General features: G+C 38.3%; 1 protein-coding gene across 8 annotated transcripts in view; it reads right to left on the bottom strand.

The window, feature by feature from the left end:
- Window positions 1–27,231, bottom strand: part of SDCCAG8 (SHH signaling and ciliogenesis regulator SDCCAG8) — a 280,184-nt gene that overhangs the window by 102,442 nt on the left and 150,511 nt on the right. For all 8 annotated transcript variants that reach the window (XR_016039634.1, XM_088845502.1, XM_088845497.1 and 5 more), the window contains exon 13: window positions 17,427–17,569. Coding sequence is in view for 7 of the 8 variants with exons in the window: in XM_088845502.1 (XP_088701628.1) it covers window positions 17,427–17,569 (143 nt within the window). In the remaining variant the exon portion in view is untranslated. The remainder of the gene's footprint in view (window positions 1–17,426; window positions 17,570–27,231) is intronic.

Genomic DNA, 27,231 nt, shown 5'->3' with positions numbered 1-27,231 from the left:
ATTACTTTTGGGTTCGGAAAGACAATAATTTGGAGTCAAAGTAGTAAGACATAGTGTTTTAATGATCATTTGTAAAACCAGACAGCTGATATGTATCTCCTTCATGTGTGTCTGCACTTCTTATTATATCGAGTATGAACTATATGTATAAGATGCAAAATAAAAGTTTTAAAGTGAAATCAAAATATCATAAACAAGTTTACAGTATGTAAAAATTGCTTCATACTATATAGCATTAACTTGAGGAATAAATATTTTCACTAATGAATTAGCCAAGGGAAAGAGTATTCCAATTAAGAAATTTTACACTGAAATGCTTAAAATGTACAAATATGTACCATTTCAATTATAAACTATATATTAACACACAGCTCCATTACTGCTTTGAAAACTTTAACCTATGATACACAAAACAATTCATGGATATTTTAAATTCCATCATGTAAAAAATAAACAACTCTGCTTAAATAATACTCAAATACATGCTGCCAAACATATCATCTATCTAAAGAATGTAAGTTGTATCAATAGGCCAGTGAAAGAAATAAACTCATGGAAATTAGGTGATTAGATGAAAATGATACTCTCAATTAAATTTATTCTGTGTCATCTACAGCTATCAAAGACTTATCCTACCTTCATAAATTGAACATGAAATCACTTTATGTTGAATTATTCACCAGTATTTTAGACAACCATATTCTTTAGCAAAAGACAAATCAATGACTTGACACAAATTTCTTATAAGAAAAAGAGAGATCACTTTTTAGGAGAAAATATATTTTAACCAAAGCATTTTTACAAATATAATGCTAAACGACACCTTGTTCATAATGTTGCTTTTATAATTTGGGAGAATTATTCCAAGATTTACTCTTATTACGTGTGCTTTTATGAAGTAAAATTAATCAAACCTTTAAAATTCACTAAATTATTTTTAGAAAAGATAAAAATTAAATTCTTTTCACTGCTATATAATTGAAAGCAGGTTTTATGAATAAAAACATTCTAAAACACGTAATTAAAAATTTGAATCTTAAGGTTCTGACTGATTAAATGTAATTTACTTAAAAAGATTTTATCAGAGCAATTTTTATATGTGTTTTAAGAAAATTATTTTAATACCAAATATAAAAGTAAAAATGAAAACCAAGAATGATAGCTTAAAATCCAACTGCAGAGCCATTCTTTTTTAGCTCTAATTTCAATTTTATTACTAACATCCAAAATACTCTATATCCTATAAATCACTCTTCTGTAATATATATATAATATAACATATTGATTTTGAACATAAAATATGAATCCTTAGAGGTGCTTTCTCTTTTATCTTCCTAAAACATAATTTCTAAATAATTCCTTTTCATGTGGAAAAAATTTCAAAAATAGTATCTAATTTACCCAGCAAATTTGTTAACATTATTTTGGCCACTTCTTCCCTTTAGTGTAATCTGTGCTTTATGGTAGTTTGGTTCCCTGGGTCCCTGCTTCTGAATAACATGGAAAGAATACTGGTAATTTAATCACTTCTGTGGTCTGATTTGCTATATGACAGAAATAAGTATTAGCAAAATGTTAGTTTAATAGAGGTTGCTTAAATTACCATGAAGAAACTCTTCATTTTTAGCAAATTGCATTTGAAAAACACACTAGTAGGGCTGTTTTGGAAAATTTGTCTAAGAACATAAACAAATAAAACCACTCAGTTTAACATCACTTATAGTCACACACAGATGTATGAATGTGCATACACACAAACACACTCACTATTCCCCTCCATAAATACGTAAGAAAAAGAATAGGGAAATAATACTATGATTACTTTTACAAATGGGCCACTTTAAGAAATTCAAAGACTACTGTCAATGTTAATATGCCTAATACATAACATGCTTATTTTATTTTCTAAATAGAAAACACTTAGGAAAAAGTTTCAGATAGTTTGCTACCAACACCTGAAACACAAATTTCACAGCAAAAATAAAGAGCCTTTGAAGCAATGCTGCCGGGTTGCACTAGAGAACAGGGAAGCCGCTTCTAAGGGCACTGCCAGGTAAAGACCAAGAGCTGATGTCGTTCACGTTCCTTAACGTCAGTTTTCCTAAAGCAGCATATGGACATAGGATGGAAGGTAAAATATTTAAACTCCTTAACGAAGAACTGACCTTAATTTATCTACATTCTGAGGAGACATAATTCTGTTTTTCTAAGAACTGAAAATGATTAAAACACTATTATTTTTCTCTGGTTTATTGATTTTTCTGCCTTTATATTCACGAAGTCTTTTAACACCGGAGGATATCCATTCTGCCACCCCCTTCCTCAATTACCTTAAGGCAAGACCTTCTTTCAGATGTGGAAATATTTGCAGGACTGCAGGACAAAGAACTGAGACATTTTCATAGAGTTGATTAAGGGGGAGAAACGGATTTGCAAGATTCTGTTAAGTAAGAAGAGACTAAATGACAACTTTAAATCTGCCACAATCATTTACTAATGTGCTGCTATATCAAATAAGTCTAATTTTTTGACAGCACCAAATTAGATTTATTGCAGAAACTGCTGCATAAATAGCATATGGCTATGTTATACCACCTATTTCAAATCCTGGTAATGTTTCCCCCTCCCCCTTCAAAATGAATAAATTGAGCCAAGCTACAAACCTTCTGCAAAGAAAGAAATATACTAGCTCAAAAACAGATGTAGACGATCTGGATTTCTTTGTTAAAGTAATAGTTTTAACATGAATGTCCCATTTCTATATTTAAAAAATCATGGGCTCCTTAGTAAATTATGAAATTTACCAGGTCAGTTTTCTCTTTCATTTCTTTCAGAATGACTTACTTTTATTCTTGTTTTAAGGTTTTAGGTTTTGACTGATGCTTACATTTTGATGTTCAATCCACAATTACACAGGGGAAAAAAGAAGGGCAAGTGGCTCTGAATCAAATATGGCTTAAATCAGGTCATAAGAAATTATTAAGCACAAGGGCATGGATCTTATGGTTGTTTTTGGTTTGCATTAGTGAAAGACATGTAATAGAAATAATCAAAAAGTCTTTTCTAATTTTAACTATAGCCTTGATACTGTAAACTCTCTGGTATGTAAAATATATAAAGTGATTGTTCCACGTGCCACACTATACACATGAGGATGGCAGAACCATACGAACTGCAAAAATTAAAGTTCTGTGAAAACTGAGATTGAAAACTCACACAACCATTCTGAGATGGACAATTCTTCCTTTCTCAATCTCTGCCCAATACTCACCCCACCCCCAATTGTGATGCAATTCAATTTTTCTTTTTGAACAAAAGTTTCCGTTCTTCCTTAGATGGGAAAGACGTTGCAAGGTCTTATCTCAGACCAATGGGCACACCACTGCAAACATCATGGCACTCGGCTACCCCGCAGATTCTCTCTCTGTGGTCAGTCTTCCCAGCTGCCCTATCTGTTACTGTCTGATTAGTTCTGCTAAGGAGCCCCTCCCCTGCCAGCTTTCGGTGCCATCTGTTCTACACAAGATGGCTGCTGCCCAGCAACCTAACACTGCCCTCCTACCTGGCACCCGGCTACCATCCTTACCCCAAAGTGCTAACACAGGTTCTCACTGCTGGCAGAGTCAGGATTTCATTACTACTACTTTGACAAGTGCAGGGTTGTTTGTAATTTCTCTTTTATCCTGATTTTGATTGTACAACAACCTCCCACTGATTCAGTTTGCTTCAGTTTTGTTGCTCACAGATTTTACTCTCCACATTAATCTCCCTCTGGCATGTTACTGCATCTGTTCCCTTTTTTATTATTAATTTTCAAATTCCCACCATTTTTGACAAAAAGGAGGTAATCTACACTCTGTTTCTGCCCATTTCATTTTCTTTAATTTGGAAGATAAGTATGAAAGCATGCCAAAGAAGTTAATTCTCCGTTAACAGTTTATTTTCTGGCATCCCTAAGCCTTTGTATATGAAAAACAGATAGGAATAAATGTTGACTGAATCACAACAACATAGTTGCAATCATTCCTGAATTTAATGAAAACCAAACATATGAAACAGCATTTAAAAAGTTTATTAGTTACACGAGTTGTCTCATGCTGTCATTCTTTCTTCCACTTTTAACAGATAATTCTTCAGATAATTCTTTGTGAGAATTAGTCGGAGTGCAGGATCTGAGTCTGTTGGGTTCATCTACGTTCCACCATGAGCTCTCTTTTCACTGTAGATGAATTTTATTATTCCTTAATATAATTATCATCTCTCCTCAACCCAAACATTGATGATTATGTCAATTGTGAATGACTGTGAATAAATGCCTTATTTCAGAAATAGGCTAAGAATAGAGAACTGCCATCAGTGCAAAAAAGCAGAGCTTGAAGAGCCCCTAGGTTGAGGAACTGTTTCCATTAGATATTGTTTAACAAACAATATCAGGAATGGTAAGATGGTTTTTCCTCTGAAGAGGAAGAGGGCTACCTAAGATTCAGAAAATAGGTAGTAGTAGTATTTAACAATGTACTCTCTTTGTATTCCTCATTTGTCAACACCACCACCTTGCAACAAAGGACTTGAGTAATGAGATCACTGCCCTAACATTTTCTAGATTGAGCAACATACTGTGACTGATATTTCATTTATTTTACATGAATTCATACTTACAGCATTGGAGTCCCTGAATGGATGAGCAATACCTCAGATTTACAGAAACCTGTATTAGATGATTTTCATACTCATGTATATCCTCATAAAATCACAGTTAAGATCTGTAGGAAATAAAGTGTGGTAAGAGACTTCCCAGGGTGATGGAAGATAATCAGAAACAGAACGATGTCCAGGCAGGTGAACCACACTTCAGATCTGCTATTGAAAAACCAGAAAATCTTGAACACTGCTAAAACCCACTTTTAAGGTCTTGTCTTGAACAGCCTCCTACCTCTCTTGCATATATTCCAAAAGTGAATTGTTACTTTATTTTATATAATTCTTTTGTGGGTACAGTTATATTTACAACTACTCTCTCAACACAGGGTGCCTTGTTTTGGTAAGTCCCCTGGTCTACAATACGGTCCTTGGAGGTAGTCACACACTGGTTTCAAAGGAATGAGTTTAAAGATACTGGTCCCTTCCCTGTGCTCCACCTCTCCACCACCTGGTCAGGAAGGGGCACGCTCAGCCCCCCCACAGGCGACCTGAGCCTGCTGGGTGGAGAGAGGTCACACAGAGCCAAGGTGAAGCAGTCTTTGCTCAGCTGGACATCTGCTCTACATGCTGCTTCTACACATTTTCTGACCTCTCTGGTTCCCATGCTGAGTTCCTGAGTTCAGGGCACTGTCTCCTCTGCTTGGCCTGTCTAATGGAGTAGTAGTTTGATAAAAGTTTGTTTACTGGAAACTGGGCTTCCTGGTGGCTCAGATGGTAAAAACTCTGTGTGCAGTGCGGGAGACCCAGGTTCAATCCCTGGGTCAGGAAGATCCCCTGGAGAAGGAAATGACAACCCACTCCAGTATTTTTGCCTGGAAAATCCTATGGACGGAGGAGCCTGGCAGGCTACAGTCCATGGGGTCACAAAGAGTCGGACACGACTGAGCGACTTCACTTTCTTTCTTTTCTTACTTGAACTGGGCCCTTGTCCTCCACGAGACAAGGCCTGAGACAGGCACTGAGGAGACTGGTTGTACTCCAAGCCTCTTCTTTCCTCAGGATCCTTAAAATCAGCTTTGATTCCAGGATTTACCAACCAATATTCACCCTTACCTTGGGTATAGTGGGTATATATTCACCCACTCTGTGGGTATCAGGGAGACACTAAATAACAAGTGGCTTATGCCTAATATTAAGCTGGGGATTTTTTAAATACTTCTTTTACCTTAAATTAGTGTTAGACAGCAGATCTTTCCTGCAGAGACATATTTAGACTGAGGGCTACTAGGATAACAATTCTGCTCTTGCTTTTTTCCTCCTATTTTCACTGAGGTTGATGTTCAGTGTTTTGAGTCAGGCGAGTGGTGTGGGTAATACTTTCTCGGTTTCCTCTGGGCTTCCTCAGAAAATGAATTGGCAGCCACTGCCACCATGCTCCAGGCTGTGGGCCTGTGTGGCAGGGAGAAGAATACATCCCCGGTGTGGATGTTCATTGCACACACATTCGGGCTTCACAAACATTAAGCAGAACCTGCAGAGACCATTCTCTGGTAGCCTCTGACTCTAACCTCTCTTGCCCTGGGCCACACCTAGACAAGGGTTCTTAGCCGGCCAAACAGGTGGAGCAGAGTGGACTCAGGCAACGTGGCATCCATCAGAGCACAATGAAATGCCTTGTCTTTCCAGGCTCCCTGACAGCCTGTTCCCTCTGATACTGGGGAGGGGGGTGGTGGGGGGCGGGGAGGAGGAAAGGAAAAGAGGACGCAATGTAAAACAGTACCAAGGCCGTCTATTTCAAGACTTAAAAGATGTTGGTTGCACATATATCCATTTAAAATTATTTTTGACACGTTCTCTGCTTAATTTATTCATGAAAGGAGTATAAGGAAAATATGAGCTTAACTTTTAAATGGAAACTTTAGGCTAAAAATTCCTCAATAATTTGGAAAAAAAAGAAAGATACAGTTCACTATGGAATAGCAAGAATACATGTCAATGTTACACCATTCCCTTCAAAAGAAGAGATATTGAAAGCCTGGACTTTTGACCTAAGCTAGCTGTCGCCTGAAAAAGAGTGCTATTCCTTCCAAATTTTCACTAACAATAGAGAGGAAAGGTATGTTAATCCAGTATTTACAGAGATCTTGTCAAACAACCTACTGCTGAACTTGGTGCTGAAGACACAGAGATGAAAAAGGCCTGTTTCCTGGCCCATGAACTGACACTTTATAATCCCCAAAGTATTCCTATTTAGCTCTTAAATACGTTTTTACACTTATTTGTGAATACAAATTCCAGATCACAGGTTCTAGAGTCTGATGGATCCAATGCAAACTCTGCCTCCTTTATTCTCACTCCCCCTTCCCGCTGTGTGACTTTTTTGGTTCCCTTTTCCAAGACTCAGCTTCTTCAGGCTTGTTGTTCTCACTGAGAAAGCAGGGTGTTTCAAACTTCTTATGTAAAATATCATTTTTATAAACAATATCTAATCTTTTGCAAAGCACTAACTTTGTAAAGTGAAAAAAAAGAAATACTAGAAAAAAAATAAAGATACGAAAAAAGAAAAGAGAGAGCATACTGATCTTGCACGTGGATGTTGTGGCAATTTAAATAAAAACATTTCCAAACACTCTCATCTTGGATTTATCTTGCCACAGAGTAGTAACACACAGCCCACCATGGACCACATTTACTAAACCACTGTTATCTGAAGCCAGGCACAGTGCTTGGCATGTGCTAGACAAAAATCTATGCATCCTTTACATCTCTCTTTTTATACTCTAAGAGTTCTTTAAATAGAACCACAGAGCATCCCTGTGGAGAACTGATCATGCCTCCTTGGACTTATGTTGAAAGTGGAGAATATCATTCTCAAGCCAACATGACAGAGAGGTACTCTTCTTTCTCTTCTTTCCACTCCCAATCATCCCTTAGCCAAAGGAAAAAGCCGAGATTGCTAAAAAGACAATAGAGGACATAGAAGGGACCTCTGTTCTTATATTTAGTCAAGATCTCTGACAACCTCCCCCTTGCTTAGTGCAACTCTCTTGGGGTTTTGCTGAGGCTGCCAGCCCCAGGACCCAAAATGGTATGTGTGCACATGACTCAGTTTTGAAATTTGAACTGAAGGTTTCAAATTGGAAGTGGAGAAGCCAGGAAATCACGTTCTTACAGTTTGAAAACAAGGCATCTCCTTTATCTTTAGTTCAGATTGAGGGATGTGGCTCCATGGTATGGAAGAACCTGAGATAATGAGCCAACATTCAGACGGAAGTCGAGCCCTGCGATTGACAGAGAATGACTGCATTCTGGTGCTGCCTTGAGTCCCTGGTCCAGGAAACCCTGAGGCCCCAGCCACATCTGGGTTTTACATGGTCTGGTCATTAAACTAATCAGTTCCCCCTTTGGGGGTTTTGTTTACCTCAACCAAAGAGTCCTCACTCATTTGGCAATCCTAGAACTCAAACCATTAAATTAAGGAATGTACTCGTGCTCAGTCGTATCCGACTTTTTGAGACCCTATGGACTGTAGCCAGCCAGGCTCCTCTGTCCATGGAATTTTCCTTGCAAGAATATTGGAGTGAGTTGCTCTGCCCTCCTCCAGGGGAATCTTCTTGACCCAAGGATCAAATTCACATCTCCTATGTCTCTTGGATTGCAGGTGGATTCCTTGCCACTGAGCCACTGGGCAAGCCCAACCAACGGTTACTACCTGGAAGCTAAAGGCTCTGGAATGGAAGACTTAATCATCCTCCCAAAGTTAAAGCACCCATCATAATTGGATAACCAGGTGACTCCTCTCTTACACTCTTTTTCACTCTCAAAAAGACACAAATACTAAAGTTCAAGTTTCCACATCTCACAGTCATAAGGTTAAATCTTCCCATCTAGATCTATGTCAGAGCATAATTACTCATATCATGAACTGCCCTTAGATTCCTGCTCTGAGAAGTTCTTCGAAGTACATATCATTGAAAACATCATTTATGTAAAAGGGGAAATATACATTTTAAAGGAAGCTCTGCTGATATAAACTGGAGCCTGCAGGATTACTGTCAGTTTGGCCCCCCTTTTGCATTTTGTGCAATTCAATTTCTAAATTCTCTGGAAAATAAACAGGGAAGACTTCCTAATTTTTTCCTAATTTCCTTCCAGATTAGATCTGAGAAAAAGATACAGGATTCAAAAGCATGTGTTTCAATACACACATGATAGTTACAGAGAAGAGTGATTGCCTCAATCAGTATTTAATTACACAAGCATTCAGAAATGGTTGTTTTAATATGTAATATCACTTTATATAATCTGTCTACTATGTATGTAAGTGGTAGTCTTGTGAGAGGGACTTAAATTCTATAGCTTTTTACAGATGTTTGGACATGTCAAAAACAAATATGTGAAGGAATTTCCACTTTTTAATAAAAGCCTCTCTTTTCTCTTGGGTACAAAAGAAATTAAGAAGTAGAGTGACAGCTTTATTATAATACATTAAATGACTAAGGTGAATGATGCACCAAAGGACACTGTTTCCTAGGAAAATCACAAGCTAAGATGACAATTTACCGACTGGTATTTATATCAGTGTATAAGGGAGCATATTAAAAAGCAGAGACATTACTTTGCCAACAAAGGTCCATCTAGTCAAAGCTATGGTTTTTACAGTAGTCATGTATGGATGTGAGAGTTGGACTATAAGGAAAGCTAAGTGCCAAAGAATTGATGCTTCTGAACTGTGGTGTTGGAGAAGACTCTTGAAAGTCTCTCGGACTGCAAAAAGATCCAACCAGTCAATTCTAAATGAAATCAGCCCTGAATATTCATTGGAAGGACTGATGATGAAGATGAAACTCTAATACTCTGGCCACCTGATGTGAAGAACTGACTCATTTGAAAAGACCCTGATGCTGGGAAAGACTGAAGGCAGCAAAAGGATGACAGATGATGAGATGGCTGGATGGCATCACCGACTCAATGGACATGAGTCTGAGTGAACTCTGGGAGTTGGTGATGGACAGGGAGGCCTGGCGTGCTGCAGTCCATGAGGTCGCAAAAAGTCGGACATGACTGAGCAACTGAACTGACCTGATAAGAGAGCAGCCAACACTTATCTCTATTATAAATTTATGTTATTGGTTTTCTTGGTTGTCTCTTGGAAATGATCACATTAATCCATTTCCCTACTAACTCACATAGAAAACAAACTCACATAGAACTACAGCCTGATGGATAACTATATAGGCTTTGCAGGCAAATTTCTGCGTTTCAAAGATATACCAGTTGTGTGACCTTAGATGAATCATTTTACCTCTTTGTGCCTTAGTTGCATCCACTGTAAAACAAGGAAATAATAGTCTTCACCTTACAGGATTATTGTGAGAGCTCAATGAAAAGCACTCAGCTCAGTTCCCAGAACACAGTAGAGGTTCAGTAAGTGATGGCCACTTGCCTTTAGCTAATACCTCTGTTATTATTTTTTTAAAAGCCACTACATGTGGCATGGCACCAGGCAGACCCAAAATGAACGTATTCTTAACCTCAGAGACTGATGAAAATGAAAGTGAAAGTGAAGTGAAAGTCACTCAGTCGTGTCCAACTCTTTGTGACCCCATGGACTATACAATCCATAGAATTCTCTAGCCAGAATACTGGAGTGGGTAACCTTTCCCTTCTCCAGGGGATCTTCCAAACCTAGGGAACGAACCCAGGTCTCCCGCATTGCAGGTGGATTCTTTACTAGCTGGGCCACAAAGGAAGTCCAAGAACACTGGAGTGGGTACCCTATCCCTTCTCCAGCAGATCTTCCCGACCAAGGAATCAAACCGGGGTCTCCTGCATTGCAGGTGGATTCTTTACCAACTGAGCTATCAGGGAAGCTGACTGATACTTGTATGTATTTAACTTTCTCATGTATACATGTGTACCTCCCAAATGCCAGTTTGGCCCCTGGAATTTCCCATGAAATGTCCTTCATTTCCATTTTCCTATGTCCAAATGCTACCAAGGATAATAAGAAATTATCTGTCCCTCTGTTTGCATAATATTTTATCTGCAAAATCCCTTTTGGATATTATCATTTATCTTACCAATTCTTTGTGTATTTTCTTTTTGCCCCCACTATATAAGCTTCTGAAGGGCAGCATCTGAAGCTGTTTTATATTTATGTCTCCCACCATCCCTAGGATAGTGTCTTGTAACAGGAAATGTTCCATGTAGAGTGAGCAAATACATGAACGTATATTTTTAAACATAGCTGGAAGTTTGTTATGGAAAAGAAAGAAGTTATTTGATTACTATTAGCAAAGACATAAGTGGGAAGGGAGTAGCCTTGCTTTTGTTTTAATGTATACTAGGCTATGTATGTTTAATGATCATATTTACCAGGCACTGGTTTCAAACACTCTCAGAGGGACCATCTTTTAATTGTAGAGACCTCTAGTTTAAAATTCTGTGTGTGTGTGAGGTTTTCAAGTAAGGTGAGAGGCACTTTACCAAACCTACTGAGTTGTTAGAAGGGTTATCATTTGATTTGACTATACTTAAACATATATGTGCACACTAAGTTAAAAATGAAAAAAGTTATAAAATCATAACATAGTATAATATGTACAAGAAAAATTCCCAACAAAATTTTTCATCTTTGTTCCATCTCATCAGTTCAGTTCAGTTCAGTTCAGTCACTCAGTCGTGTCTGACTCTTTGCGACCCCATGAACCACAGCACGCCAGGCCTCCCTGTCCACCACCAACTCCCGGAGTTCACTCAAACTCATGCCCATCGAGTCGGTGATGCCATCCAGCCATCTCATTCTCTGCCGTCCCCGTCTCCTCCTACCCCCAATCCCTCCTAGCATCAGACTCTTTTCCAGTGAGTCAACTCGTCGCATACAGCATCAGACCTTGCTTCTATTAGCAGTCACATCCACAACTGGGTATTTGTTTCACTTTGGCTCCAATATGTTCCATCTCATATTTTTTACCTGATATATCTGAGAATACGTAGATATATATATATATATATATACACACACACATCAATACTGGGCTTGAATAAACAGTCATAAACTTGTATTAACCATTCTTATAATAATGACTTATTGAACTCCAACTCTTTGCAAAGAGCTAAGCTAGGTGCTCTGAGAACTGTAATATTAATAAGATCTCTCCTCCCATTTGAAGAACAATACATCACAGAACAGAAGACAAACAGATACATAAAAATCTTCAGAGTATGAATTTATTTTTTCAGATGTTCATTTTCCCTGTTTTGAGGGATTTGTTTAGTAGTAGCAAGTGCCTTCAGCTCTAAGTGGGAAGGAGGATTCAGAGGGAGATGTGCTCCCTCTAGCATGGGTCCTCAGGGAGGACTACAGTGGAAAAATTAAGATTTCAGAGAAACCTGGAAAATAAGATTATAATAGGGCTGCTGCTGCTGCTAAGTCACTTCAGTCGTGTCCGACTCTGTGCGACCCCATAGATGGCAGCCCACCAGGATCCCCCATCCCTGGGATTCTCCAGGCAAGAACACTGGACTGGGTTGCCATTTCCTTCTCCAATGCATGAAAGTGAAAAGTGAAAGTGAAGTCGCTCAGTCGTGTCCCACTCTTAGCCATCCCATGGACTGCAGCCTACCAGGCTCCTCCATCCATGGGATTTTCCAGGTAAGAGTCTAAAGAAGCTCAAAGGGGTATTCTGGGTTTACAGAGTAGCAGAAGGAGAGGAGAGACCAAAAGTCAAAGGAGGTCTGCATCTGCTTAAGTCACATGCTGGAAATCTGCACTGAGAGGATGGAACTGGTAGCAGTGAAAAACAATTAGGAAGTTGGGAGCCTGTCATGTGTGCATGTGTGCTCAGTCGCTCAGTCATGTCTGACTTTTTGTGACCCTGTAGACTGTAGCCCTCCAGGCTCCATTGTTCATGGGATTCCCTGACTAAGTCAAGACAGTGCTTATGAATATATACAGCAGTGGCTGGCAAAGGAGATTGGAAGGATGTTAGGAGAGTATTTTCATAACCCTTAAGAGAAGTCACCAGAGCCTAAATTATGCTGAATGTAAATGGTGGTATGAAGGACATTTCTATGAAATCTCTCTGAACTTCATAAACTAAGGAAACATCTTGAGCAAAGGATATTCCAAGCAATTTAAGTACCTGATGCTGGGAGGGACTGGGAGCAGGAGGAGAAGGGGACGACAGAGAATGAGATGGCTGGATGGCATCACCGAATCGATGGACATGAGTTTGAGTGAACTCCGGGAGTTGGTGATGGACAGGGAGGCCTGGCGTGCTGCGATTCATGGGGTCGCAAAGAGTCGGACACGACTGAGCGACTGAACTGAACTGAACTGAATGCCCTGAAACAGGAATTTAATAATGCATTGTCTTAACTCATGTTGTTGGACTATCAGAGTTGGAAAAAAAAACTTAGAAATCATCTTGTCTAACCTAACTTTACAGGTGAGTATGCAGGTTCAAAGAATTAAGTAATTTGTCAAAAGTTGCAAAGACAGTGAGTGCCTGGGTAAAGATATCAAAACTCAGTTTCCTCAATCCTAGGATACCTGCCTCCCCACCCTTGTTAACATGTGTATGGTTTTAATTGTTACTTCACCAGGAATATACCTGAACCACACTTTATTCTTTTCTTATATACTGAAGGCCCCATTTCATTTCCTTGGCTATTCTTCCACAGTTCTTGAAAACATGGTCCTCTCTATGTGCTTCTACCCACTCCTTTGGCTACAATATCTTTATGTAAAAAGCATCCAGATCTAAACCTCTGTCATGATCTTTCTCCTCACACTGGATCTACACTGGACATCTTCATCAGAGCTCCGAAATAAAGCATATTCTTGCCTCTGCTACTCCTTTAACATTCCCTAGTTGAATTAATGGATCATCCACTTAACACAGGCTAGAAGCTTTGGAATCATCTTTTTAAACTTTTTAAATTTTTTAACTGGAAAATTGCTTTGCAGTTTTCTGTTGGTTTCTTCAGTACACCACCACAAATCGGTCATAATTATACACATTTCCCTTCCCTCCCTTCCCTCCCCCATCCCAATCTTCTAGGTCAGGAATCATCTTTAATTCCAGTCTCTCTTATCATCACCCTAAACGCCTCCTGAAGATACTGTATCTTTTCCATTCTCCTGGTGCATACACAGCTGAGGACTACTACTGTACTTATATTCTAATTGGAGTCCCTGCCAATCATCTCTTCCACAACCAATCTGTTTTCACAGTGCCTTTCAATTACCTTCCTTAAATATACATTTGATCCTAGCATAGTTCAAGCTCTCTTGACTTCTTGAGTTAAACAAGACTCCCAACTGAGGGGCTGTACACTTTTTCTATGAAGGGCCAGATAATAAATATTTTGGGCTTTGAGGATCATACTCAATTCTGCCATGGAAATGCTACACATAATACACAAAGGATAATCATGGCTGTGTCCAATAAAATTTTATTTATGATTTTTGTGTGTCATAAAATATATTTTTTCCTCCCAGTCATTTAAAAATATTAAAAAAAAAATTCTTATCTCATGGATCACTTTAGAAGCAGATGATGCACCAGATTTGGCCTATGGGCTGTAGTTACCAGCTCTATCCTAACTGGTTTTCTTATCTCCTACGTCAACTATCCAAGTTCACTCTACACAGCTGTCTGAGTCGGGATCCTAACCCCAAAAGCTGATCATGTTAGAAGCCCTGATTAAAATATTACATTAGGAGTAATCCCTTATTCTCAGAATGGCCAAAATTCCAGAATATGGTCCACAAGACCCTTCCCCTTGTCCCTCTCCCTCTCTTGTCAAACACCTAAAGTAACTGTAGAGTCTACATTCTCTCCCAACTTTACATCTTTGCATATATTGTTCCCTCTACTTGGGGTGTTTGCCCCATCTTTCTCTACTTTGAGGACTCCTATTCATGAACTCAGAAAGCTTTCCCTATCTCCTTCAGTCAGTTCAGTTCAGTTCAGTCGCTCCGTTGTGACTGACTCTTTGTGACCCCATGAATCACAGCATGCCAGGCCTCCCTGTCCATCACCAACTCCCGGAGTTCACTCAAACTCATGTCCATCGAGTCCTCCAATTAATAGAATGAGACAGTTCTCTTTCCTATGTGCTTCTGTGGCAGTCTTAATTTCTCTCATTACCCTGATGTCACACTCTATTGTAACTGCATATATAGATCTGGCTCCTTTGTAGAATGTGAACAACCTAAGGATAGGAACTGAGTTTATTTTTTCTCTCTATGTCCAGGGCCAACCAATGTATATAAAAGATAGTAGGTGCTCAATAAATACTCATTAAATAAGTGGATGGTATGTTTACTAATTAAGTCCTTCAAAAAATGTTGAATTTCTATTTTCCATTTTTAAGTCCAATTAGATAAAAAAGGAAAATTCCAAAAGAAGTGACAGATTGACCTATAAATTTCTACTCATTTTAAAATTTTATTTGCCCTAGAAGATTTGAAATCCTTATTTTATCACTATTTTATAGCATCTTTTTCATATTTAATTTTAAACTTTGTCTAGAATATGACATTCAAAATATTTAAATTAAGGCTCAATGAAGTGTTACCTGTGTTAGATTTATTTATTTCAGCTAAAAACAAAATATATGAAATTTCTCAGCCACACACTTGAGTATATAAATCAATAAAGAATGGTGAAGGGAAGCAAATGCTAAGAAAAACCAAATTGGGTATCAGAAATATTTAGTCCAACAAGCAAGTCATTTTCTGTGCAAAACAGAGATATATACAGTTCCTTTCATTTTTATTGTCATCTTTAAATTTATGAATGTGGATTTTATAAAACATGAACATAGACTAAGTGTAAAATGCTTACAAAAGAGTACTGCATTTAGAAAATAGATAATTAAGCTTTATTTTCTATAAAACTAAGTTAAATTTCTGTAGACTTGTAATAAATAAAGCTCAATAGAAAAAGCTTTCTATGGAACCAAGCAAAACCGTTTTTCTTAAGAACAAAGGAATTAGTTACCACCAGTCCATTTTCAGCAGTTGCTGCATCTTAATATGCTCTACTTGCAAGAAATGGATCTTGTCAGACAGTACAAATTGATACAGCACAGGAAAACTCTCGATGGACTTTGACTTCAGAAATTAACTCTCTGAATAAGACAGAATGGCAAAGTGGGCAAAACCAGCACTAATATTTATTTATTGAAGTTCAGCCACACTGAGACATTAAAAGCTGTCCTGTTTCTGTGGGTTAGTAGTACTTAGCACACAAATGGTTAGTTCTCAATAGAAGTCTGACAAAGAAGAAAAACTATTAAATATCATGATCAAGCTAAATTCTGAAACTTCTAAGATTAAATAACCCTAGGAACTATGTTAACATTATGTTCTCACTTCTATAGTGAAATACTTTAAGTGGGCATTAAAAAAATGGCTATATTCTGCAGTATTAAGCAATTTTTTTCTCAATAAAGTGTTTCAACTATTGGGAGTTTTCCAGATATCCCATGTGTATAAATAATTTATTTTCTTTCTTTCATTTTTTTCCTTTCTTTCTCCTCCTTTCTCCTCTTTTCTTTCATTGTTTAAAAGGGAACTTGGCAAACCATTTGGAATATTATCATAACAAAATGTTTTTAACAAAGTTTGATTTTAACAGAACTAGAGGCATCTTAACACTAACCGAAAACTTTGGGAGGTTCAACAACCTCTAGAGTATTTTTTTTCTCCAAATGCAGGCTGTTCAAGTGGTGCTTTTCTCCATCTGTTATCATACCGTGCTCAGAATTACATTGTCATATTTAATGTAAAAGGGATCAGTCCCCTTTCATAGTTTAAATTCAACATTTTACTATGATCAGAAGACCAGTGTTTTTCTAATTTATGAATAAACCAAATTTTATAAACTTATGTAGGTATTTAGACAAACTTCTCTCTAAAAACTGAAAAACTCTAAGAATTGAACAAACCCAAAGGCTTGATCTGAAAAGTGAAAAATTGTACTAAAACTTGAAAGGAAAAGAAACCATTTATATGGTACTGTGAAACACCTACAATCTCAGTTTGAATTTTTCTCTGTGTCTGTATATTTATGCATATTGTGTGTGTTTTCAATATAACAAATTTCCCAATGTTTACTACCTAAATTGTATTATTGTAATTTAGGGCTGAGCTATGTGTTCACTAAAGTTTTATGACAATGATGCTCTCACATAAAAATATCTCATGATGGAAGTGATGTAATTTGAAACCACGATGGTATAAGCAGGGTTATAGTAATGGTTTAAACATGAATAGCATCAATCAGTTCCATCTCTAACTTTTACACCTCCTCAGGACTCAGGTTGCTTATTTTGTAGCACTTCCACCTCAGTTTGCATCTTAGGATGTCTTTTGTTTTGTCTCTTTCACCACTGACCTTATCTCGCTATGTTCCTAAATATATTCCTCAGATACTTCAGTTCAACATTTTTATTAGACATAAAATTAACAGGAGAGGTAGTGGCTGTGGTAGAAGAAATATGTCATTTTGCTTATATTGATAGAGAATCACCTAAATATTTTAGCATTGTAGATGATAGGTTTGTAATCTTATCAGAAATTCCCTGCCACACTTATCATTCACATGTCTGGGTGTTTTGCTTACCACATCTCCACTTTTCTTAATATGCCTAAAAACTGTGTGTGAACTGAATGACTAAGACTTAACTCTAACAACTGTTTGGAAGCCTGTGGCAAAAATCTGAGGAATGAAATTGGTGCTATGGTGCATAATGGGATTAGGCAGTACCTGGTGAGGTGCAGTTGGTGCTCAGATTCGCCCAGCAGTTCTGTCAGTTTCAGGCACTCCTCTCTGGCCCGGGTTGCCTTCTCCTGCTGCTGTTCCAAGCGCTGCTTGCTTTCACTCAGTTCTAAACTCAATTTCTCTATTTCCTTAGGCAGAGAGAAAAGGGTGAAGAGTATCACTATAAAATATATGCACTTGAATTCAAAATTATCTCATTTTTATTTTTGCCATGAATTTCAATATGATGAAAAATTATTAGAAAATTTAGGCTAGCTTCCACTTTATGACAAAGGGAATTAACCCAGCCAGAAATGCACATTAGTGAGGATTTTTTGGATCGTAAGATGCAGTCTAATTTTAAAAATGAAATGATTAAATGAGGATAGTCAAAATGGATAATCTGTGCTTTGAATCTAAGGCTCAGGCTCTTTAAAAAATAATACGAACTTAAAAAGTCACTACTTTTTAAATGTAACAGTTTTGCTTGTGAGATAAGATCAGACATGTGCAGTGATTTACATCACATGTGAGACCTTATTTTAAAAGACATATTTATGGTTTCATTTGGATGTTTTGAAAATCAAGTTAAATGGTAAAATAATTTAAGATATCTTTTAGAAAAATATGAGGTGTAAAAGAAGACACCATTATGATGCACAGTATTATTTGGAAAAAATACTTTAGGAAAAAATAAAACATGAGAAATTTCAAACATTTTGAATGTATGACATTGCTGAGCTAAAATAATATTGCATTAAAATTGCATTTAAAAGACATTGAAACCATTCTGAGATTAACAAACATAAACATCAAAATATATAAAAATCTATAATAACTTATTCTTTGGTTTCAGTATGAAATTATACTTTCTTACTGAAACTCAAATATTTCAAAGCAAAAATAATTTACATAGAACATGGTTTAAATAATTTACACATTAAAGTACAAATATTTATTTATTATAGACCATCCACAATTTTTAAAAAAAGAAAATAGACATAAATATTCATACTATCAAAACAAGAAAAACAAAATAGGGGAAAGTAAAGAGTGAAATATTTTCAATTCAGCAGAAAGCAAGAAGCAATTTTTATAAACAAAAATGCAGTCCACTCTTGGAAAACAAATCCATGTCTAAGTAGGGTTTTAAACTTAGTATTTAAGTACATTTCAAATTTCCTCATGTTATTACTCAGTATTCTGAACAATCTACAACTACAGTGAATATATCAGGCAGGATAAATTGTTTATTTTTCTACATTTATTGCACTACAAATATTCAGTTTATCTCCATCAAAACTGTATATTACCATATAATAAAATAACATATAAGCTATTTTTTAAAAATTATGTAATAACGAGCATATTGCTTTAATTCAGAGTAGATTTTCTATATCTTTCAGATTAGATTATTAAGTGAAACTGATTTGTTTAAAATATTTTAAATTGTTAAAAGTTTTATCAATACATTTCTATCTCATTATGCAATATAATTAAAAAGATAGAAAAACGTAAGAGAAAAGCCTAGTCTACTAAGTTCAGTCTAACATTTATGAAATTAACAAAAAAGCAATGTAGAACCGGAATTATATGTTAATTTTAAAATTACAAAAATGTATCCATTAATTTTTTTTTTTGTTCCTGCTCATGCTCAGTCACTTCAGTTGAGTCTGACTCTTTGCGACCCCATGGACTATAGCCCACCAGGTTCCTCTGTCCGTGGGATTCTCCAGGCAAGAACACTGGAGTGAATTGCCTTGTCCTCCTCCAGGGGATCTTCTTGACCCAAGGATCGAACCTACGTCTCCTACATCTCCTGTGTTGCGGATGAATTCTTTACTGCAGAACCACCAGGAAATTACAAAAATTTATCCATTAATATTTTTACACAGTGCTATGTGCAAGAAACTATGCTAAATATTATGATGGACTCAGAGTTTTCACCTCCACACTCAGGACTTAGCAATTTAGTGGAGTAAATGAGACAAACACACACAAAAAGACAACCAAAATACCAAGCATGTAAAAAACAACAAATGAGTCTTAGAGAAAATCTGTGCTTCAATAGGCCAGATTAAGGATATACATGGCAACCCACTCCAGTGTTCTTGCCTGGAGAATCCCAGGGACAGGGGAGCCTGATGGGCTTCCGTCTATGGGGTCACACAGAGTCGGACACGACTGAAGTGACTTAGCAGTAGCAGCAGCATGGGCAAGAAAAGGGGGAAAGAAGGTAAAGCCACATAAACTCATGGAATGATAGATTAGACCAATTATCAAACATTTTTAATTCTAGATTTATAAAGCTGTATTTTTCCTTATAGGTAATGAGGAAATAATGATTTAAACAGGTATGCAACATGAGAGAAGCTGAGCTTCAAAATACTGGATTAATGTGTATGATCATTAAGACAGTAGAGATTGGCAGTAATAGTAGACCACAAAAAGATGGTTCCAATACTCCAAATATAAGAAGTAGTGACAGTTAAAACAGAAATATAAAGAGAACATGATGAGTACATGTAAATGAAAGGATAGATATCAGAAGATAACAAAGATGATTCCAGAATTTTAAGTTGAGAGTACACTACACAGTGACAGAAATAGAAGATGTATGAAATTCTAAACTTCCTTCAAAAGAAAAGGTGTAACAATTTTTATAAGCACCATCCAACAGCAATAATGTGTGTAACCTTATATTGGTGATCAGGTTTTATGTATAAACTAGCTGCTTTCTTGGTCTCATGTAATAAAAAGTCAGATGCTGCACTGAATTCCAGTCAAACATAGAAATCAAGAACATGGGCCCAAGAATCAACAGAAATCAGGGCTCAAACACAGCTCTGGCACTCTCCAGCTCTGTGATCTTGGACAAGTCACTCAACTCTTACCAGTTTCTTCAGTCTAAAATGGTAGTGCCAACTCTAGAAAGCTCCTAAACTATTGGGAAGACAAAAATGAGAAGGTGAATACTTACCAGAGTGCCTAGGATATAGCAAGAGCTGAATAAAAAACAGCTGGTATCATTATGCTGATTTTTCTCTACCTTTCAAGAAGAGCAAAAATATAAGTAAAGGAAAAAGGCCTGCCTAAGGATTTATGGTTATCCCTGAGCACTAAAGAGTTCTTAATTTAATTCAATAAAATTTCTGGATAAGCACTCTTTTGGAGGACAATGAATAAAACTTTATTATTATTTCAAAATGCAAAAAGCATTTTTGTTAGGAAGATGGAAAGTTACTGCCTGATTCTGATTATCTGTGCCAGAGAAACAGCTTATTGGTGCAGATAATCAAAATCAACAAATAATCGAACCAGCTGGACCAGGGCTCAACACTTACTCCCCGAGTCAGGAAAATCTGCCATGGCACCAACTCCAACAGTTAGAAGAGGAATCTCTTGCCAGAAATGCCATACTCCCATTGGCAGGATAACCCTTTCCTTTGCCCAACTAGGTCAGGGCTGCTTCCTTGGCTGTATACAGTGGCTCAGGGATGAAAGACCACAACAGTCATAGGCCAATTGTACACTACTCTCAAAGTACTCTATTAACCTGCAATGTACAGTGCAGTTTGATATGGCCATCTTCTGGCTAACTGGGCAAAGGCGAGTCCGGATAGCTTTCAGTTCAGTTTCAGTCGCTCAGTCGTGTCCGACTCTCCACGACCCCATGAATCACAGCACGCCAGGCCTCCCTGTCTATCACCAACTCCCGGAGTTCACTCAAACTCATGTCCACAGAGTCAGTGATGCCATCCAGCCATCTCATTCTCTGTTGTCCCCTTCTCCTCCCGCCCCCAACCTTTTCCAGCATCAGAGTCTTTTCCAGTGAGTCAACTCGTCGCACAAAAGATATACTTCAAGTCATGAATGTAACCACCAGAATAACTAAAAGTTGTTTAATTGTCAAGTCATGTCTGACTCTTTGTGACCCCATGGACTGCAGTACACCAGCCCTCCCTGTCCCTCACCTTCTCCAGGAGTTTGACGAAGTTCATGTTCACTGAATCAGTGACGTCATCGAAAAATCTCAATAACTAAAAGTAGAAATGGTTAAAAGTGGCTGCCTCAGGAGAACACTACCAAGGAGGGGATATGGAGAAACAGAGACTACTGCTCATTTATCATCTATAATGCACATAATTTTCTTAATCATTTCTTTTCATTATTTATTAGATTTTCTTATCAAAGTAATGTGCCTAATTTAAGTCAAATAGTACTCAGTTGCTCCTAACAAAGAAAGGTAGTGCCTGTGCCCTTCCCCTCCCCCATTTCTAAGCCAAATCCTCAATGGCACATAGTATCCATCCCTGATATTTATATTCCTACTTTAACATACTTGCTTCCCTGGTGGCTCACATGGTAAGGAATCTACCTGCAATGCGGGAAACCTGGGTTCAGTCCCTGGGTTGGGAAGATCCCCTGGAGAAGGGAACGACTACCCACTCCAGTATTCTGTCCTGGAGAATTCCATGGACAGAGGAGCCTGGTTGACTACAGTCCATGGGGTCACAAAGAGTCAGACACAACTGGGCGACTTTCACTTTTATCATGCTATCCTTTGATTTTGCTACATAAACTTCATCTATTGATTTCCTATGTGGCACTAGTGGTAAAGAATCCACCTGCCAATGTAGGAGATGGAAGAGACGAGGATTTGATTCATGGGTGGGGAAGATCCCCTGGAGAAGGAAATGGCAACCCGCTCTAGCATTCTTGCCTGGGAAATATCATGAATAGAAGAGCCTAACGGGCTGCAGTCCATGGGGTTGCAAAGAGTTGGACACGACTGAGTGAGAACTCATCCATGTTGATTTCCTATATTTAAAAAGGTAGTGATTTATCTCTCTTATACCGCCCAATATACCCACCTCATCCTCCTCTATAACAATTTTGGTTAAATCATTAGTCGGTAGTTCACTTACATTATAATGATTATAGCAATATTGTTCATTACTGAGACAAGCATAACTCTGCTTAAATTAATTTTCTTGCAAAAATCTTTTATTATTTGTAGAATTAATTGCTTGCTTCTTTAATCATTTTTCTAGGTAAGTAACATTTTTTCCCCAAATGTTCAAACAGTTCTGTCAAATACCCATTAATAATATTTTTTCAATAGTGAAACATATCAGTAAATAATTAGTTCCTTTAAATTATTTTCCTAGATATATGCTGCTTGGTGACATGTCTAGCCTGGTTGTTCCCTGATTTGGTTGATTTTCTTACACATGCTCCTATTAGAGTTTCTTGTTTTATGTGTTTTAAGTCATCCTGTTTCTCAGTTTACCCTCTTCTGTAGTTGAAATACATTCTCTGGGTAACTTTCACAAGAAAGGGTACACAAATAATGCATTTTCAAAAAGCATCTGTATGCCTGAATATGTTGTTATTCCATGCATATCCTTGATAGTTTAAAGTGAAAGTCACTCAGTTGTATCTGACTCTTTGTGACCCCATGGACTGTACAGTCCATGGAATTCTCCAGGCCAGAATACTAGAGTATGGTAGCCTTTCCCTTCTCCAGGGGATCTTCCCAACCCAGGGATCAAACTCAGGTCTCGTGCATTGCAGACAGATTCTTCACCAGCTGAGCCACAAGGGAAGTCCAAGAATACTGGAGTGGGTAGCCTATCCCTTCTTCAGCAGATCTTCCTGACCCAGGAATCAAACTGGGGTCTCCTGCATTACAGGCAGATTCTTTACCAACTGAGTTATCAGGGAAGCCCACTTGATAGTTTGGCTAGGTATAATATCTATGCTGAAATTAACTTTCATTCAGGATTTTTAAGGGACAGCAAACTGTCTTCAAGACTGTATATTACAATTAAAAAGCCCTATGTTATTATGATTCCTAATAGTCTGTGATTTTTTTTTTGTTTGTTTCTAAAAGCCTTTATAATAATTTTCCTCTGGAATTTTGCAACTTTACAATGCTAGACCTTGGAATGGGCCTTTTTTCACACATTGTGCTGGGTTTTCAGTAGGCCCTTTTTAATCTGGAGGTTTTCTTTTGTTTGAATAAATTTTCTTATATTTTTATTTTAAAATATTCTGATGCCATACATTTCAATAATTCCTTTTCCTGGAACTCATGGACATTGGTTTTTGGCTCTGTTGCATTGATCACCTGATTTTTTCTATTTGTCTTCTGATTCTAACTTCTGAGATAGTCCCTTGACATCATGTTCCAAAACTTCTATCGAATTAAAAAAATTTTTAGCACATCTTTCATTCCAGGAGATATTTCTTGTTTTATTGTTTTTATAAAGCATGCTATTTTTATCATATGAATATAATATTGTATGCATCCATTAAAGTATTAAAGTATTTAAGATGTTCTCCTCTGCTATACTGCATCAGTTTCCTTTTTTATTGTTTGTTTTAGACACTGTATTATGTAAGAGGCTCTCCTCAAATGTGTAGTGATACTCAGCTGTCTTTTTATATTTGAGAATGAAGTATTTCACAAAGGTTTGATGTAATGGTTTTAGGGTAATGAAAAAAGTTTCTATTATTCTTCAGCAAATATTCACTTCTATCTCCTTCCACTGGTAATGAGATACACTATATCTCCCCAATGACTTTGGACTTTGTCATCTCATTTCAATTAGCCAATAGAATTTTCATGTTTATAATGAAAGCAGATGTCATAAACATGTTTTTGTAGTTTGACTTCGTTTTTATATTCTGGTGATACTCCATGAGAAAAGCATGCCTTGAATAGCTGCTGTCCCCTTTGCCTGGACCACATAATAAATACATGTGGATCAGAACCAAACCCAAACCATAGCTCAGACAATAACAACCTGAAGCAGAACCACCCAGTCAAATGTAGCATAGATCAGTCAAATTACAGATGACCTGAAGATTCATAAACATGAGCATAAATGATTGCTATTGTAAGCCATGAGTTTTTTCAACATAAAATAACTGACAAACCACTAAAGGAACAAAAGGAACACTCTAAAGGATTCTAAAGAAACTCAGGGTCAAAAACATTGAATAACTGTCCAAAGGAGTAAAACTAAGCCTTGAACCAGATCTGATTTTGCTCCTCTATCAGTTCAGTTCAGTTCAGTTCAGTCGCTCAGTCGTGTCCGACTCTCCGCGACCCCATGAATCACAGCACGCCAGGCCTCCCTGTCCATCACCAACTCCCGGAGTACACTCAAACTCATGTCCACAGAGTCGGTGATGCCATCCAGCCATCTCATTCTCCGTCATCCCCTTCTCCTCCCGCCCCCAACCTTTCCCAGCATCAGAGTCTTTTCCAGTGAGTCAACTCGTCTCATGAGGTGGCCAAAGTATTGCAGTTTCAGCTTTAGCATCAGTCCCTCCAATGAACACACCATACCCTAAATTAGCCAACAGCTTTTAATTTATTTTCTTTTTAACCAAGATCCACAGTAAGAAATACATTTTATACCACAGTTTAGAAACATATACACTCTCCCACACATATGTATAAATGTAACTATTATATCATAAAATAAACAATACTAACCCTAATTATATTTGAAGTACTCAGATATTTCCTAGTCCTTCTAATTCTATTCCCCTTAAAAAAATAAAAACTTTTGGTTTCACCCCATAAAATTGATTTTATGATAATACAATTTAAAAAGTAGCGAAGGAATCAAGATGGTGGAGAAGGAGAAAGTGAAGTTCACCTCTCCCGACAAATGCGTCAAGAATGCATCTACAAATGGAACAACCCTCACAGAGCACTGGCTAAACATAAGCAGAGGTCTCAGACACCTAAAAGGACAAGAAAGGCCCAGGCACAACCAAGTAGGGTGAAAGAAAGAAGGAAAGAAACATAAGCGGAGGTCTGAGACACCTAAAAGGACAAGAAAGGCCCAGGCACAACCAAGTAGGATAAAAGAAAGAAGGGAGAAAGAAAAGGAGCGGAAGAGGGATGGGAACGGCACCACTGGCGGAGGAGCTGAAGGACAGAAGAGGTTTCCACAAGGGAGGCAGCCTCCTCAACAGTGGGGAGATCAGCTGGGACAGAATGGGAGCACTGGGGACTATTAGAGGAGAGCACAACAACTGGTCAGTGGGGCAGAACAGAGTGAGACCTTTACAGTTGGTCTGTGTCCCAGCCTAAGATGTGTGTCCACTGGTACAGATGGGGGCTAGGTTCTGAAACATGGGTTTGGAAAGCAAATCCAGAAAGGGGACTGCTGTTAGCTGCGAAGAGACAGCCTGAGGGGACAGGAGTGAGGAAATCCATAACCCTGAATGCTTGTGGAGGAAACCTGGACTCCACAGAAGCAAAGCGCCCATTGCTGAGTGATGTGCAAGGGGCAGGGCCACCTTTGCAGCCTCTGTTACCATGCACTGGCTTCTGCCTCATTGCGCATTAGAGAGACTCCCACCAGGGCTGACTTTCACATGTCCATGGCCACTGGCCAAAGCACCTCATTCCAGTCTGGGCTGGCTCTCTTGTGAGCGCAGCTGCAGACTTCCCCAAGCACCTGTCCCCACCCCTGTGGCCCCAGTGGCTGCCATCTCATCCTCCTCACTCTATCTCCTCAATAGTAGGCACTCTTGCGACCACAGCCACCACCACTTCTGTACCCCTTTCTTGCTGGGGCAGACTCATGTGATCTAGGGCAACCTTGAAAGCAGATCCCTGTGGGGTGAAACCACAGCTAAACTCCAGAGGTCATGCAACTAAGGAAGAAACGCTAAAATCTCTCCTTGCAGGTACACAAACCATGAATTGATATTGCCATGATTGGCTTTGTAAACTCACTGCCGACAAAACATTTGAATGGACAAGCTCCCCAGGTAAGACAGATCTAGCTTTAACAGCTGTAAACTGTGAGCACAGACATGTCAGGGTTGGACCAGGCCAGAGTCTGAGCTGCCTCCATAGTGCCTACAGGGGGTCCAGATCCAGGATTACTGCAGTCTGGGGACCTGACTTCAGTGGACCTACCTGAGACTAATACAATATTGTAAGTCAATTATACTCTAATAAGAGTTAAAAATAAAAAAGAAATAGAATCACAGATGTAGAAACACTTATGGTTACCAGAGGGTAAGAGGGGGAGGGATAAATTGGGAGCTTGAGATTGACATAAATACACTTCGTTCCGTTCCATTCCGTCGCTCAGTCGTGTCCGACTCTTTGCGACCCCGTGGACTGTAGCCTACCAGGCTTCTCCGTCCATGGGATTCTCCAGGCAAGAATATTGGAGTGGGTTACCGTATCCTTCTCCAGGGGATCTTCCCGACCCAGGGATTGAACCCGGGTCTCCCGCATTAGAGGCAGAGGCTTTAACCTCTGAGACTACTATATATCAAATAGATAAATAAGAATCTACTGTATAGTTCAGGTTCAGTTCAGTTCAGTTCAGTCGCTCAGTCATGTCCGACTCTTTGCGACCCCATGAATCACAGCACGCCAGGCCTCCCTATCCATTACCAACTCCCGGAGTTCACTCAAACTCATGTCCATCGAGTCGGTGATGACATCCAGTCATCTCATTCTCTGTTGTCCCCTTCTCCTCCCACCCCCAATCCTTCCCAGAATCAGAGTCTTTTCCAGTGAGTCAACTCATCGCATGAGGTGGCCAAAGTATTGCAGTTTCAGCTTCAGCATCAGTCCTTCCAATGAACACCCAGGATTAATCTCCTTTTAGAATGGACTGGCTGGATCTCCTTGCAGTCCAAGGGACTTTCAAGAGTCTTCTTCAGCACCACAGTTCAAAAGCATTAATTCTTCGGTGATCAGCTTTCTTCACAGTCCAACTCTCACATCCATACATGACCACGGGAAAAACCATAGCCTTGA

The sequence above is a fragment of the Moschus berezovskii genome, chromosome 17 (assembly GCF_049115385.1).
Source record: "Moschus berezovskii isolate FMDL1 chromosome 17, NW_MosBer_1.0, whole genome shotgun sequence".
NCBI classification, from domain to species: Eukaryota; Metazoa; Chordata; class Mammalia; order Artiodactyla; family Moschidae; genus Moschus; species Moschus berezovskii.
Note: the sequence above shows the minus strand (reverse complement) of the source record. Positions and strands in the feature narration are given on the sequence as shown.